General features: G+C 34.1%; 1 protein-coding gene across 2 annotated transcripts in view; it reads right to left on the bottom strand.

Moving 5' to 3' along the window:
- MPP7 (MAGUK p55 scaffold protein 7) overlaps positions 1-16,138 on the bottom strand; it is a 230,004-nt gene that overhangs the window by 64,588 nt on the left and 149,278 nt on the right. For both annotated transcript variants that reach the window (XM_052000274.1, XM_052000275.1), the window contains one exon: positions 14,356-14,487. In XM_052000274.1, coding sequence (XP_051856234.1) covers positions 14,356-14,487 — 132 coding nt within the window. The remainder of the gene's footprint in view (positions 1-14,355; positions 14,488-16,138) is intronic.

A 16,138-nucleotide genomic window follows, 5' to 3' on the forward strand; every position in this document is an offset into this window, starting at 1 on the left:
AAAAAAAAAAAAAAAATCTATCAACATCCTAACATCAGTGTGCCTATGCATTTTGTCCATTTTACTATTTCTTTTCTGATTATATCTTCATTAATCTTGTTCCTTCCAATGCTTATTATTTTTATAATCAAATTTCTCATCTTTTATGATTTCTTCTAGTACTTATTTAATAGTATTAATATTCTCTAATTTTCTATGGTGTTACTTTTAAATTCAAGTGATGTTATCTATTTTGAGCTTTTTGAGTTACATCATATAAAACACTCCTTTAATCAAGTTTTTGCCAAACCACTTTCCAGTTTTTCCAACAGTTCTTTTTATTAAGAAAGAAGTCCTTCCTTAGGTAATTTAGTTTGTTATAAATAACCTCTGTTTCTTGCTATCTAGTCAGTTCCACTCATCTACCTCCAAGTTTTTGTTTTGTTTGTGTTTTATCAGTACCAAATACTTTGGATGACTGAATTATTCTGCTATTGATAAATGGTCAAAACATACAAACAGGCAAGTTTTTTTTTTCTTTTTCTTTCTTTCTGGTTTTTTTTTTTTTAATTGAGGCATTTGGGGTTAAAGAGACTTGCCCAGGGTCACACAGCTAGGAAGTGTTAAGTGTCTGAATCCAGATTTGAACTCAAGTCCTCCTGACTTCAGGGTTGATGCTCTATCCACTGAGCCACCTAGCTGCCCCTGAACAGGCAAATTTTTGGAAGAAGATATTAAAGCCATCTATAGTCATATAAAAAAGCTCTATAAGTCCCTATTGATCAGAGAAATTAAAATAAAAACAACTCTGAGGTACCATCTCATATCTATAAGAAAAGACAAATGCTGGAGGGGATGTGAAAAAATAGAGTCACGAATGTACTGTTGGTGGATTTGTGAATTGCTCCAACTATTCTGGAGAACAATTTGTAACTGTGCCCAAAGGACTATAAAACTGTCCATTACTTTTGACTCAGCAATACCATTACCAAATCTCATTCCAAAAAGATCAAAATAAAAAGGAAAAAAGATCTGTATGTACACAAATATTTATAGCAACTTTTTGTGGTGGTAAAAAAAATGGAAACAGAGGGGATGGGAAGGTCATCAATTGGAAAATAGCTAAAGAAGATGTGGTATATGATTGTGATAAGAATATTCTTGTGCTATATATGGTGAGGGGGGTGCTTTCAGAAAAACTTGGGAAGACTTATGAAGTGATGCAAGGTGAAGTGAGCAGAGAACATAATAATGGCAATATTGTAACAGTGATCTACTATGAAAGACTTAGCTACTCTACTCAAAACAATGATCTAAGATAATTCCAAAGAACTCATGTTTTAAAAAAATGCTATCCACATTCAGAAAGAATGAACTGAGTGAAGAGTGATTTCATTTTCTTTGTTTCTTGTTATTTTTCTGTTTTCTTTCTTTTTTTTCTGCAATATGGCTAATCTGGAATTGTTTTCCATGACTTTCACTTATATAATTGATTATGCATGAAGAAGGAACAGCAAGAATGAAGAAAATTTGAAACTCAAAAAATGTTTAATATTTATAATAATTAAGTTTTTTAAAATAAATATATTCATTTAAAATTTCATCTTATTAAGCTTTAACAAATGTTTAGGCTGCTAAGATCTTTCTGAAACAAGATGCCAGCACTCAGTGTATTAGTTACTTTTCTAAATTTTGCATTGTCTGTACATTTGAAAAGCATGTCATCTCTGCCGATCAACTGGTAAGAATTATCAACAACAAAAGGAGCAAAACTGATGCCTGAGGGTGCTTTACTAGAGATTTGCTTCCAAGTTAACATGGAACCATGAATGATTTAATCCTTGGGTCTAAATAAAAATTTGCTCTGAATTCGTGCATTCATTCATCATTCAGCCCAAATCTCTGTATCTTATCCACAAGAATGATAGTAGAGATTCCATCAAATACTCTGCTGAATATAAGCAGATTTTATCTACATTATTCCCTTGCTCTAACACTGTAGCAATACTGTCCAAAAAAAAGGAAAATGAAATTAGAAGATCATGATCTGTTCCAGATGATGCCATATTGGTCTCAATGATTATCAATTAAAAGTATCAAATGCTTACTGTGTCAAGCACCATTCTCGATGCTAGGAATACAAAACCAAAAATCAAACAATCCTTGCTCTCACAGTGCTAAATTTTGGGGGAATGAAATGACATGATATCCTGAACATCTAGTCATGGGGAAAACATACATAAAAATATGGAGATAGCATGTGTTCTTCAAGAAACAAGGAGGTGAGCATGGCTGGAATGAAGAGTGAATGAAGAGGAATAATGTGCAATCAGCCGGAAAAGACAGGTAGAGTGTGACTGTGAAGGGCTTAAATTGCTCAAAATAGGATTTTATGGCTTATCCTGGATGCAATGTATCTGATTACTGAAGTGATAAATTCAGGCTTGTGCTTTAGGAATAACATAATTATTTGAAGGATGAACCTGAGGGGAGAGACTTGAAGCAAGAAACTACTGTAACTGTGCAAGTGAGGGGCAATGAGGGCTTGGACTAATGTGGTAACTATATAAGATCACAGCTTCCTTTCCATAATAATTACCTTCAATTTTTATACTCAAGATGTTTTCATGCATTAAGAGGAGAAGTGATGTTCTTTCTATCCCTGTTCACAGAATAGTTTACAGATGAGGATATTGGAAGTTTAAGGGAGATTAAATAAATTGACTATACCAATAAATGAATGGTAAAATCAGGTATAGAACAGTGTGCTTGATGCCTTTACCCTGAGGGTTTTATCACTGTCCACTTTGGAGAAGTCTCTTAAATTCAGATGATAATAAAATAAGCATGACAGATGAGTTACTTAAGTTGTCTTTTTTTAAGGCCAATATACACAAGTATCTACTATCCCCCTGCTTTAGGATCAAGTAACTTCCTAGTGGGCAGAAGAATATTCTAATTTTCTGGCATGAGACAGGGAAAGTATCGTAAAGCAGGTTTTTCAACATTCTTATTTTATGGAGCAAAGGCAAAGTCTGGACGCTCTCAGGCTAACAAATGGAACTACTGGGCTGTAAGAACAACACATACTAGCAGTGATTTTTTGGCAAGGAAATCTTGAAAAGGCATCCAAGAAACCAGCAAGAGTTTGGAAAAGTCATCCCACATTGCATCACAGTCCTGAAATACTGCCCTTTAGGTGGGGTAGAATTCACACCACAGTAGAAAGTGGGATTTTTCTAGAATTTGCCAATAATCACATTTCTATAATTAAAAAACAGGTATAATGAAACAAAAAAGGACTAGCCTAGTAGACATATTTGTATATGTAGAATGTATTTTTCTATGGAATGCACTTCTGGCAAAAGTCTAAATTGAGCTACATTACTACTAAGACAACAAGTTGGAAGGCACCCTATTATTCTTGTGACATAGAGGATAGCTATATCATGATCACTAGACTTAGAGACTGTAAGACCTGAGTTCAAATTGTGCCTCAGTAACTTATTAGCTGTGTGACTTCAGAGAAGTCCATCAGCCTCTTCTCAATCTGTTTCCTCATCTATACTATGGAGAAAACAATAATGCTCACCTTTACAGGATTGTGGTGAAGATCAAATGAAGTATGATATGCAAAGCACTTTGCAACCCATAAAATGCCAAATGAATGTTAGCTATTATTATATATCACATCATCAAACAAACCAAAAATCTAAATAAACATAAAAATCAAATTTAAAAAGAACAAAGGAGATGCTTTTTTCTTTTCAACAACTTAATCTGGGTTAAGTCAATATGAAAATTTAAAAACTACTACTTTGACATAGGTAGTTCAGTGGATTTAAATCTAAAGTAGTTTAGAGAGATTAACGTATAATCACAACCTATTAATGGTATGTCATTATTCCAGACAGAAAAGTTAATTAACGTCAGATGACTCTGAAGCTCTAAAAGGATCCAGACAAACCAGAACACTCTCTTACCATCTTCCAAAGTTTAGTTAGTACTGGTCATTCTCTCCTTCCCTACGCTGACTCTCATACCAAGGGATTTCAACATACTTGCTGAAACTTCTTCAAGCACCTAATCTCCCAATTCCTCAACTAATTCATTAAACATTTCCTATTACTCCATCCCATCTCAAGCCACACTCAGAGATGGTCACACCTGGATCTAGCCAACAGCTCACAAAGGCATCATTTCTATATGGATGAACTGGAAAGATCTCTTTTGTGATCATAATCTATTGGCATTCCACTTGGCCAGGCCTGGCAAGCCCAAAGCCAGTTTTCCATCTTCATCATGGGTTCTAATCCTTTCACCCTCAGTTCTTTCCTGGGCTATCAGTCTTATACTGGCCAGACACTCTTTCCTTCCTGATTATGCCCTTTTGGTAAATCAGTTAACCCGAACCTGGTTTCTTGTCTGGAGTCTCTTGCCCTCTACTATCTTGCCTTATCAAGCTTCAATCTTGCATTACTCCAACCAGGTGATACCTTTGTTCTATTCCCATGCTGCTGAAAGATGCTGGAAAAGATTACTAACTTGTGCTGACTGGGTCTACTAAAAATTTATGTTTGTAACATAATCTCACTGAAACAAAACAAACCATTTATGAGATCTTAATTAACTCACCATCCCACTCACCACAGCAGTTTTGCCAAATTTTTTCATTTTTAAAACTTCCCATAGCTTCCCTTCTTCCCACCCTCTTAGAGCACGGTATTTCACTGGAAAAAAAAATTGGATTCCAGTTGCTCAGAGTTCTTTCTCATCCCTTCCCCTCCATTTCATCATTCAGTTGCCTTGTGTCACTATCTTGAGACTTCTTCATCCTTGTTTCAAATAAAGAAGTGGCTCTTCTCTTTGCCAAGGCAAACTCTTCTATATGCAGATTCCACCCTGTCTTCTCCAGAAGATAGCTCCCTCTAAACAAGACCCTTCTCTCACTTCTCTTGTGCCCCTGTTCACCATATGCCTCTCTACTGCTTAAATACATGCCTATGTCTCACCCATCCTCACAAAACCCTTTCTTGATCTGTCAACCCCAGATCGCTCTTCCCTTTGGTAGCTAAACTTTTTGAGAATCTTTACAATTGGTGCCTCTACTTACCTTCCTCTCATTCTCTTAGGTCTCTAGTCTGGCTTTCAGCTTAATCATCAGCTAAAACCACTTCCAGTCTCTTACTTGCCAAATGTAATGACTTCTTCAGTCTTCATCGTTCTCATTTTCTCTGCAGTCTATGAATCATCTTCCTCTCAATACTTATTTTCTTCTCTCCAGATTTCTATAAGACTGTTCTGACTCTCTTCCTTCCTCTCTCAGTATGCCTTCTTAATCTCCTTACTGGCTTTTTATCCTACTTCTTTGCACCATGGGTGGGAGTCCATCAGAGCTCTGTCTGGAGCCCTCTCTTTCCTCTATACAATTTCCCTTGGCAATCTTATCGGCTCCCATGGACTCAAACTGGATTTGATTTAGGAATTTATTAACTGATTTATTAAAACTGATTAAGTTTATCAATCATAACTTCTCTTTTAACCCCAAGATTTGGATCTTCAATAGCCTAATGGCTAATCTCAAACTGGATGTCAGACATCTTATCCTTAATACACCCAAAACTTAATTCATTATCTTTTCCCTTAAGCCCTCCTTTCTTCCAAACTTGCCATGGTGTAAAGGTTCCACCACCCTCCTAATGATCAGATTCATAACCTAGACATTATCTTCACCTTTTCACTCTCTTTTACCCAAAAAGTCACTACGTCCTGTGGACAAGTACCTCTGCAGCTTCTTTCACAAGGACCCTCTGCTCTCTCTTGGGGCAGATTCTTCCTACTTCCCCTTCTCACTGAGTGGATGCTGGGCCCACTGCACTCTCTCTCCCACTCCTCTGCCAAACTCCCTTTGCTCAAACTCCTCGCTGATCCTGCTGCCCTCTTCCCCACCCTATTTGATAGGAACAACTGTTTCTTTTAAAACAGATACAGTCTCCTTCAGGTCACCCAAAACCCTTCTGCACCCTCTGGCTTTCCCCATCCCTTACACTTTACTCTAATGCACTGACACCAGCAAGTGTCCCATGCCTGAAATTCTCTTATTTCTCCTCTCTGCCTTCTGGCCTCTTTGGCTTCTTTCCAATACCAGCAAAAAGAAATTTTCTTTTTTCTTTCCCCTTTTAATACATTTTATTCTTCCCCCGCAAATTACATGTTAAAACAATTTTTTAAACATTTGTTTTTTTTAGTTTTGAGTTCCAAATTCCACTCTTCCTTCATTCCCCTCCCCCTCCTTGAGATGGTAAGCAATCCAATATGTTATGTATATGAAATTATGTAAAACATTTCCATATTAGTCATTTTGTACATGAAAACTTAAATAAAAGTAAAAGATAAAAGAAAATGACAACTACTATATTGCAGTCTCTATTCAAATAATACCAATTCTTTCTCTGAAAGTATGCTTCATCATTAGTCCTTTGGAATTGTCCCTTTTGGGATCATTGCATTATTGAGAATAACTAAGTCATTCACAGTTCTTCATCGATTCATATTGCTGTTACTGTGCATAATGTTCTCCTACTTCTGTTCACTTCATTCAGAATGTGTTTATCTAAAGCTTCCCAGAAAAAACCCATTTTCTAATGAGAAGCTCTCTCTAATCCCCTTAATGCTTCTTCTCTTTGGTCATCTCCACTTAAACCTATATAAACTTGTTCATGCACATTCGGATTGTTTTCAGATTGTTTCCCCATTAGATTATGAGCTCCCCAAAATAGGAACTGTCTTTTTGTCTTCCTTTGTACACTAAGTACTAAACACAATGCTTGGAACATAATGGGTACTTATAAATACTTCTTCATGGATTGAATAATGGAATTTTACTGTAATGTATGAAATTACAAATATGATAACTACAGAGAAGCACAAACTGACATGAACTGATGCCAAATGAAGCAAGCAGAACCAAAAGTCCACAACAATATAAATTAGCAACTACCACCAAACAACTGAAAATGAAATTTCAATGTTACAAAGAAATGTAGCTTGAAAGACTCAATATAATAAGGTACCTCATCACATTCTTTTCATGAAGTGGTGAGAAAAGATATGTGGAATACTACATATTATGTGAGGTTTTCAAATTTTTGATCAGTTTTCCTCTTAAAAAATTCTTTGTAACAACTCTGAAATACTACTTTATGCCTCTCGGGTTAACTAAGATGACAGGAGAAGATAATGATAAATATTGAAGGAAATGTGGGGAAAATGGGACAGTAATACATTATTGGTGGAGTTGTGAACTGATCCCACCATCCTGGAGAGCAATATGGAACTATGCTCAAAGGATTATAAAATTGCACACCTTTTAATCCCGCAGTGTCTCTACTGGGCCTGGATCCCAAAGAGATCAAAAAAAAGAGAAAGGAACCAATATGTGCAAAAATGTTTGTAGCAGTCCTTTTTGTACTGGCCAGAAACTGGAAACTGAATGGATGCCCATCAATTGAAGAATGGCTGAATAAATTGTGGTATATGAATATTATGGAATATTATTGTTCTGTAAGAAATGACCAGCAGGATGATTTCAGAAAGGTCTGGAGAGACTGACATGAACTGATGCTAAGTGAAATGAGCAGAACCAGGAGATCATTGAACACAGAAACAGCAAGATTATACGATGATCAACTGTGATGGACGTGGCTCTTTTCAAAAGCAAAATGATTCAGAGCAGTTCTAATAGATTTGTGATGGAGAGAACCATATGTGTCTAGATAGAGGACTGTTGAAACTAAATATAGATCACAACATATTATTGTCATCTTTTTTTTGCTGCTGTTGTTGCTTGCTGGTTTTTCGCCCCTCATTTTTTGATCTGATTTTTCTTGTGCAGCATAATAAATGTGTAAATATGTTTAGAAGAACTGCACATGTTTAATCTATATTGGATTACTTGCTATCTCGGGAAGGAGGGAGGTGGGGAGAGAGGGAGAAAAATATGGGACACAAAATTTTGCAGGGCTGAATGAGGAAAACTATCTTTGCATATACTTTTTTTTAATAGCTTTTTATTTACAAGATATATGCATGGGTAATTTTTCAGCATTGACAATTGCAAAACCTTTTGTTCCAACTTCTCCCCTTCTTGTCCCCACCCCTTCCCCCAGATGGCAGGTTGACCAATACATGTTAAATATGTTAGAGTATAAGTTAAATACAATATATGTATACATGTCCATACAGTTATTTTTTTTTTGCATGTACTTTGAAAAATAAAAAGCAATTATAAAAACTCTTTGTGATAAAAAATCGCTTTCTGGGAGAGTAAAAGGGGAATTTTATAGAGAGGAAATTGAGGTGAAATAAAAATAATCATGACATCAAAATCATATTTTTTCAAATGAATAAAATTCCAGTTATTTGGAATATCTGTAACAAAGAAAACAAGACTTGAAGGACAGAAGGCAAGTACAGTGAACTTAATGAAAGTTCAACTTAAAATGAATGAAAGAATAATTAGGCTTATATATGATGAACACTTCCTGAGTATTATGACAAAGGAATGAAGTATTGGATTACTCTGAAATCCTTACTCTACAATGCCAACTATTATTAATTTTCTTTTGTAACATTATACACAGTATGTTATAAGTGAGAAAATTTGACATATATGTTTTTGGTTATCCAGTGGTATTTCTGACATTTAAGTAACACTCATTTAAAAATGTATTCAGAAATTTTACCTATATATACTTCCCATATAACATGCAAAATCAGTTAATTCCAAAATCCTTTGTGTCAAAATATTCACTGTATAAATTATGGTACCTATGAATAAAATATCAAAATATGATCTAGATTTTTTAAAATTATAGTATTGCCAGTTTCTATCTCTAACATCTTTTTATGGCCTTGTAAAAATAGTCAAAATAATTTATAGAACTATATGAAGTATGGCAAATTAGAGTATACCAATATAATGCTACTATTATTGTGCTATATGAAATGACTACGTAGATTCAGAAAAACCTAGGAGGACTTATATGAATTGATGTAGAATAAAATAAGCAAAATCCATAAAAACAAATACAAAATATTAGCAGAATTATGTTCATGACTGTCCATTTTTTCTTTACGTCCTTATAAACTGTTCTTTTATTCTCTGTTCTGCATCTGTTTTATTTTATTCTTTTTCTCCCCTTTCATATCCCCTACTACGCCTAAGCAGGCAATAGTTAGTTAAGAAAGGATATATTTATGTATGCATATAATAGATATATATATATACACACACATACACACCCCACTCCACCCAACCTACATACACACAGACACAAACATACACACACACACACACACACACACACACACACACACACACATATCTTTCCTATCCCTGCTGATTCTTTATTTTAATTCTGCTCCTTAACTTGCCTTGCTATTTACCTTAACCTCCCCTCACCCATAGATCCCCTTCCCTTATCTTCTTCCCTCACTCTTTGCTTTCCCATGGGCCCATTCCCCCCTCTTATTTCTTAGAAATTTTGGAGGGTGTTATACATCTTTCATGGTGTTTATGTAATTTTGCCTGTTTAACTCATTCCTGATGTAAATAAAGTTTTCAGAACTATGAGCATGCTACCTACCCCACTCCAATGTCTTGGTGTCTATTCTTCCTCTTCACCTCATTTGTGTAACATGATTACTATCTTAACTCTGTCCCAGTCTTTCTTTTGAGCTATCATATTGTTGATGTCAATCTAAAACATATGGTATATATTTTCCATATTTTAAAAAAACATAAACAATTTGTTCATATTGAGTTCCTTGAAACTGATCTTTGATATTGGCTCTTATACATTAAATTTTCTATTCAGTTTGGATTCAATTGAAACAAAGTCCTAAAAATATGCAAGTTCACTGAACGTCCATTTTTTCTTATTCAATATCATAGACAATTTTGCTAGATATGATATTTTTGGCTGCAGACCTAGTTATTTTGATTGTCAGTAGATATGATTATCTATTGACCTATAGTCTTTTATTGTGGCTGCTGATAAGTCCTGTACAATTTAACTGTAACTCTAGCATATTTGAATTTTTTATTCTTCTTTCATGCAAAAAATTTTCTCTTTGGTCTTGGGGGTTTTGAAATTTGGCAATAATATTCCTATGTGTCTGTAAGAAATGACCAGAAGGATGAATACAGAGAGGACTGGTGAGACTTAACATGAACTGATGCTAAGTGAAAAGAGCAGGACCAGGAGATCATTATATACTTCAACAACAACACAGTATGAGGATGTATTCTAATGGAAGTGGATTTCTTTGATAAAGAGAGCTAATTCAGTTTCAATAGATCAAGGATAGACAGAAGCAGCTACACCCAAAGAAAGAACACTGGGAAACGAATGTAAACTGTTTGCATTTTTGTTTTTCTTCCAGGTTATTTTCACCTTCTGAATTCAATTCTCCCTGTGCAACAAGAGAACTGTTCGGTTCTGCACACATATATTGTATCTAGGATACACCGTGACATATTTAACTTGTATAGGACTGCTTGCCATCTGAGGGAGAGGGTGAAGGGAGGGAGGGGAAAAGTCAGAACAGAAGTGAGTGCAAGGGATAATGTTGTTAAAAAAAAAAAAGGGGGGGGGGGGCTCTGTCAATAAAAAAAAAATTTTTAAATATATTATTTTATTTTATTTAATAATAATTTTATATTGACAGAACCCATGCCAGGGTAATTTTTTTACAACATTATCCCTTGCACTCGTTTCTGTTCCGATTTTTCCCCTCCCTCCCTCCACCCCCTCCCCTAGATGGCAAGCAGTCCTATATATGTTAGATATGTCGCAGTATATCCTAGATACAATATATGTTTGCAGAACTGAACAGTTCTCTTGTTGCACAGGGAGAATTGGATTCAGAAGGTAAAAATAACCTGGAAGAAAAACAAAAATGCAAGCAGTTTACATTCGTTTCCCAGTGTTCTTTCTTTGGGTGTAGCTGCTTCTGTCCATCATTTATCAATTGAAACTCAGGTCTCTTTGTCAAAGAAAATCACTTCCATCAGAATACATCCTCATACAATATCATTGTCGAAGTGTATAATGATCTCCTGGTTCTGCTCATTTCACTTAGCATCAGTTCATGTAAGTCTCTCCAAGCCTCTCTGTATTCGTCCTGCTGGTCATTTCTTACAGAACAATAATATTCCATAACATTCATATACCACAATTTACCCAGCCATTCTCCAATCGATGGGCATCCATTCAATTTCCAGTTTCTAGCCACTACAAACAGGGCTGCCATAAATATTTTGGCATATACCGGTCCCTTTCCCTTCTTTAGTATTTCTTTGGGATATAAGCCCAGAAGTAACACTGCTGGATCAAAGAGTATGCACAGTTTGATAACTTTTTGGCATAATTCCAGATAGCATAAAAAGTTATTTAAAAAAAAAAAAAAGATCTAGGACTAATCCAGATATATCAATTCATGCTGTCCTTGAGCTGCATTTTAGATAACCCATATGTACATATACATATTTATGACCTTAGATATAAATTAATGTTATTATTTTAGCAATTTTTTCTTTATTAAAAATTTTAAGAGGAGGGCTATTTCACTTGCACCCATAGGTATGGTTATTCTACATGTGGCTATAGATTTAAAATTAAACATTATTCTGGAATCTTTGGAATCACTGGAGACTGGGTTGCTTCATCTGTTGATGACAAAAAAGGGAAAAATAATAAAACTATAAACTATTTTTAAAAAACATATATTCCTATGTGTTTTCCACAAAGGATCTCTTTAGGGTGCTGATTGATGGATTTTTTTCTATTTCTTCCCCTTACATTCTGTCACTCCACGACAATTTTCTTGGAATATTTCTTGCATTATCATGTCGAAGTTCTTTTTTTTGGTCACAACTTTCATACAGTCCAATTATTTTTATCTTTTATCTTCTTGATCTATTCTTCAGATTTGTCATTTTTCTTATAAGATATTTTATATTCTGTTCTATTTTTTCATTCTTTAGAATCTATTTTGTCATTTCTTAGTCTCTCATAGTTTCACTGGCTTCCTCTTGCCCAATTCTAATTTTCAAAAAGTTATTTTCATCTTTGAGACTGTATCTCCTTTTCTAGTTGGCTCTCTTTTTTCCATAATCTTCTTGGTTTTCTTTGATTTTTTTTTTTGTTTTGTTTCATTTTTTACTTTTTCCTCAAGGTCTCTCATTTGATTTTTAAATTTTTTTTTGAGTTCTTCTATAAATCCTCTCTGGGCAGAGAACCATTTCATGTTACTCTTTGGGGTAGAAGCTTTTTTTTTTTTTTAAATTTATTTCAGTGTCCTCTTCTGAAAATGAACCCTCCTTTTCCCTGGATCTATAGTAAGTTTCTATGGCAGAGTTCTTTTTTAAGAGGCATTAATGTAAGCACCTCAAATCACAGGTGGGCTATGGTGTCTCTAGCTTCACTTCAACTCCCCTCTCTCACCAGAAATCCCAAACCAAGAGTTCTGCCCTCCAGAGGAATGATCACAGAATGAGTTTCCTGAGTCAATAGGAATGTCATACTTCAAAATTAAAGTATGCATGACCATAGAAAAGGTGGCACAGGGCTGGAATAATTTTTTTTAAATATTCACATACTGTTATTGTGTTAATCTGGTATATTAGGGAGGTCTCATTAGTTACCTCCCTAAAAGGACATGGGTGATTAGCTCTAAACATTTTCTGCAACTTGGTAGTTTCTTCTGCATTAAACACAATCCAAATTGTACTTTTTTATTCTTTTGACAAAATATATTAAGATGGCATTCAAATTCAGTCCACTTTTACAACAGTTAAAAGTTTTATTTTACTTAATCTGAAACATGGTTAATCATGGATTGAAGGAATTATTAGATAGTGAAATATTGCTATTAATTTCCTATTTATATGCTTCGTTTCCAATTATTTTGATTTCAATGATTACATCACCACTTAGACCATTTGAAACACTAACTTTCTTTTTAGTTTTTTCTGTACAACTGTATTAGACAGTTTGCTTATTCTATTATTAGATCAGTGGATTTTAATTGCTAACTTTCCCAGTCTACCTACAGCTCTTCTTGAGTAGCCAAGGAGAGAAAATGAGTTTGCCTTGCTAAGTCAAGGGAGATATACAAAATCTTTTGACTAAATGTGCAATAAGTGCAAGTATGTTTGGAATCAAAGGCTGCATTATTAGTCACAAGGCAGAGTATGTATTCTTGATGGGTTTTGCATCCCTTAATCATACAAAGTATTACCCTAATCCACACAATCTATCTCTATGATATTTTCTTAGATGTTTGGATAAATCTATATGCTTTTTATAAAATTTTGGAATTGGGTCAAAGATTTGCCACTTTAAATCTATAGCTAGTGGCAAGCCTATTAAATAATTTCTTTATTAATACCATCTTCATTTGAGGCTATTTGCTCAAAGCTGATCTTAAATAATATATTTTTAAGTTAAAAGAGGATAAGACTTTTAAAAACTGCTAATAACTCCTAATTTAATCCCACTCATTTAAATTCTCTCTTTAATATTTTTACCTAATATTTTTCCTCATTTTAACCAAATCCCTAATAAGGGAATAATTAATTATCCCTATTTTTTGATTTATCCTTTATCTTATCCCTTACTGACGATCCATATTCTTTTACAACTGCTGTCTAGTCTTTGCAAAACTTGGTAGTTTTTAGTCTACATTAAAATCCATAATAAGGTATGACAATTTTAAAAAGACTAAACTCTGACAATTAAAAAAAAAAAGAACAACTTAATGGTTGACATCAAAAATCATAGTAGGAGGAAAAAAAGATGATCAAATCTTTAAACAGATCTATAAAATAGATGAATAACTATAAAAAACCATCAGTAAACATAAACAATGATATATTCATCACCTCACTTAGCTTTATTTTCTAAAATCACAATCAGAAATATAAATGACTGGTTTTAGCCTAGAGGAAATGGACATGTCTCCAAGTATCAAGACATTCCTAGAACCCAAGCATTCCTTTCAAGCTTCTTAACTGAGTGACTCAGGAGAAGTCATATAAGCTTTCTGAACCTGTTTCTTCATCAATAAAAATAGGGACAACACAACTTGTACCATTAATCTCATAAAGTTGTCATAATAAAAGTGTTTTGTAATCTTTGAAGCTATTTGAAAATGTGGATTATGACTATTTTTAATTATGTAGTTCCACAGAATTATACAATTCTAGAAGCATTAAGTTAAATGGAAAAGAAAACCAGCTTCAAAGCTGACTTTTCCATGATTATATCTCTCTAATAAATTCTTAGTTAAGAATAATTATAATTAACTTACCAATGGTTCTCTGTTTTTGACCAGTCTGATTATTTTTACCGAATCTTCTTCATCATCAATATCATCAGGCATAGGAGGTAAAACAGGATCATAGTTCTTTTGGGCCACAGTGTCATGTACAGAGAGTAATGCCTACAAAATTTTTTAAAAACTATTAAAATGTTAGCCAAATATCATCCTTATTAAAGTAAACTCCACAAGAAACAAAATAGTTTGTAAAGAAGTTTCATTGTAATAACAATTTTGAGTTTTAATATCCCTTCACTAGACTGTTAATGATTGGGCTAGATCCTCTTCTGATAAAACTTGAATTGAATTATATACTTTTCAGTATAATTAAAACATTTTGGAGCTGAACTGTAAATTTGCCTTTAGGGACTATTCATACTATGGTGACAATATAACAACAATGTGTTTACCTTTTGATATTTTAATTAAACATTCTTGGATGGGTTCTAAGATTAACTCTAGTAGTAGTAGTAGTAGTAGTAGTAGTAGTAGTAGTAGTAGTAGTAGTAGTAGTAGTATTCTATTATTATTATTATTATTAACTTTATATTAACTCTAAAATACTGAATTTCTGGTTCAGAAGTTATTTCCAAATCTTAGCTTGATCTATTCTATTGGTCCTTTCTTGGATTTGGGAAGAGGGGAAACAAAATTTAGAACCTAAAATTTACTACAATATTTCAATATAGGGGTTTTCTAGTCTAGCTCTTACACTAACCTTTGTCTGGATCTATAAAATGCCCCATAACAATGGCTGTAACTTAGTGATAGTTGAAAAGGACTTAGTGTTTTGAACAATAGTATAAGTCTAATATTTAGATCTATAATCTAATTATAATGTATTACTTAGAAGTAAAATTACTGAATGTATACCCATAAAGTATCAAATTATAGTATAATGTGCTAATAATATTTAAGTATTACCACAAACATAAAAGTAAGAGTAATCAAGAAACTATGAAGAAAATAGGCCAATTCTATCTGTATATCTGCCATTCCAATAATAATATTAATGTAAAAAAGAATTTATTAAGTACTACTTAATGTATCTGGCATGATGTTAGTCATTAAGGATACAAGGATCAAAGAGAAAAATGAAAACAGTCCTTTCCCTAAAGAAGCTTACAGTTTTTAGAAGGAAAAGTAACCACATATATTCAAATATAACAAACACAATGTACATAAGAAATGCAAAATTATTTTGGCAACGGAGTGAGCACAAAAAACTAATGGGGATTAGGTGAGCTTTTATGGTTCCAACCTTAAAAGAAACAAGAGAACTCCAAAGGCAAAGGAGGACATGAGGCCAAAAGGGTTTTTTGTAAAAGCACCAAGACAGGAGAGGGAGGGTCATAGTATGACCTGCATTTAAGCTTCTTAGGCTGGATGATGTACATCCTAGGTACATGGGGTACATGTACATGGAGCATCAACCTGAAAGAGGAATTAATTTGTGAAGGGATCTAACTGACAAACAAGAGTTTGTATTTCATCCTGGAACCAGTGACATCAGGTCAATGCTTTAGGAATACTGATTGGAGAGGAGAGCGAAGAAACTAGAAGCAAAGACATTTAGGAAGTCATAGCAGTAGTCCACATGAGAGATAATGAGGGTCTAAACAAAGGTAGTGGTCCCATAAGAGGAAAAAAGGGAATTGGTGTGAGACTGGTGAATATAGGAGGGGAAGGATGAAGGGAGAGAAAGTGAAGGATCAAGGAAGACTTTGAGGTCAGGAACCTGAAGGAGGTGCTTCCTTCTGAGAGCTTGTTTCTA

The sequence above is a fragment of the Antechinus flavipes genome, chromosome 5 (assembly GCF_016432865.1).
Source record: "Antechinus flavipes isolate AdamAnt ecotype Samford, QLD, Australia chromosome 5, AdamAnt_v2, whole genome shotgun sequence".
NCBI lineage: Eukaryota > Metazoa > Chordata > Mammalia > Dasyuromorphia > Dasyuridae > Antechinus > Antechinus flavipes.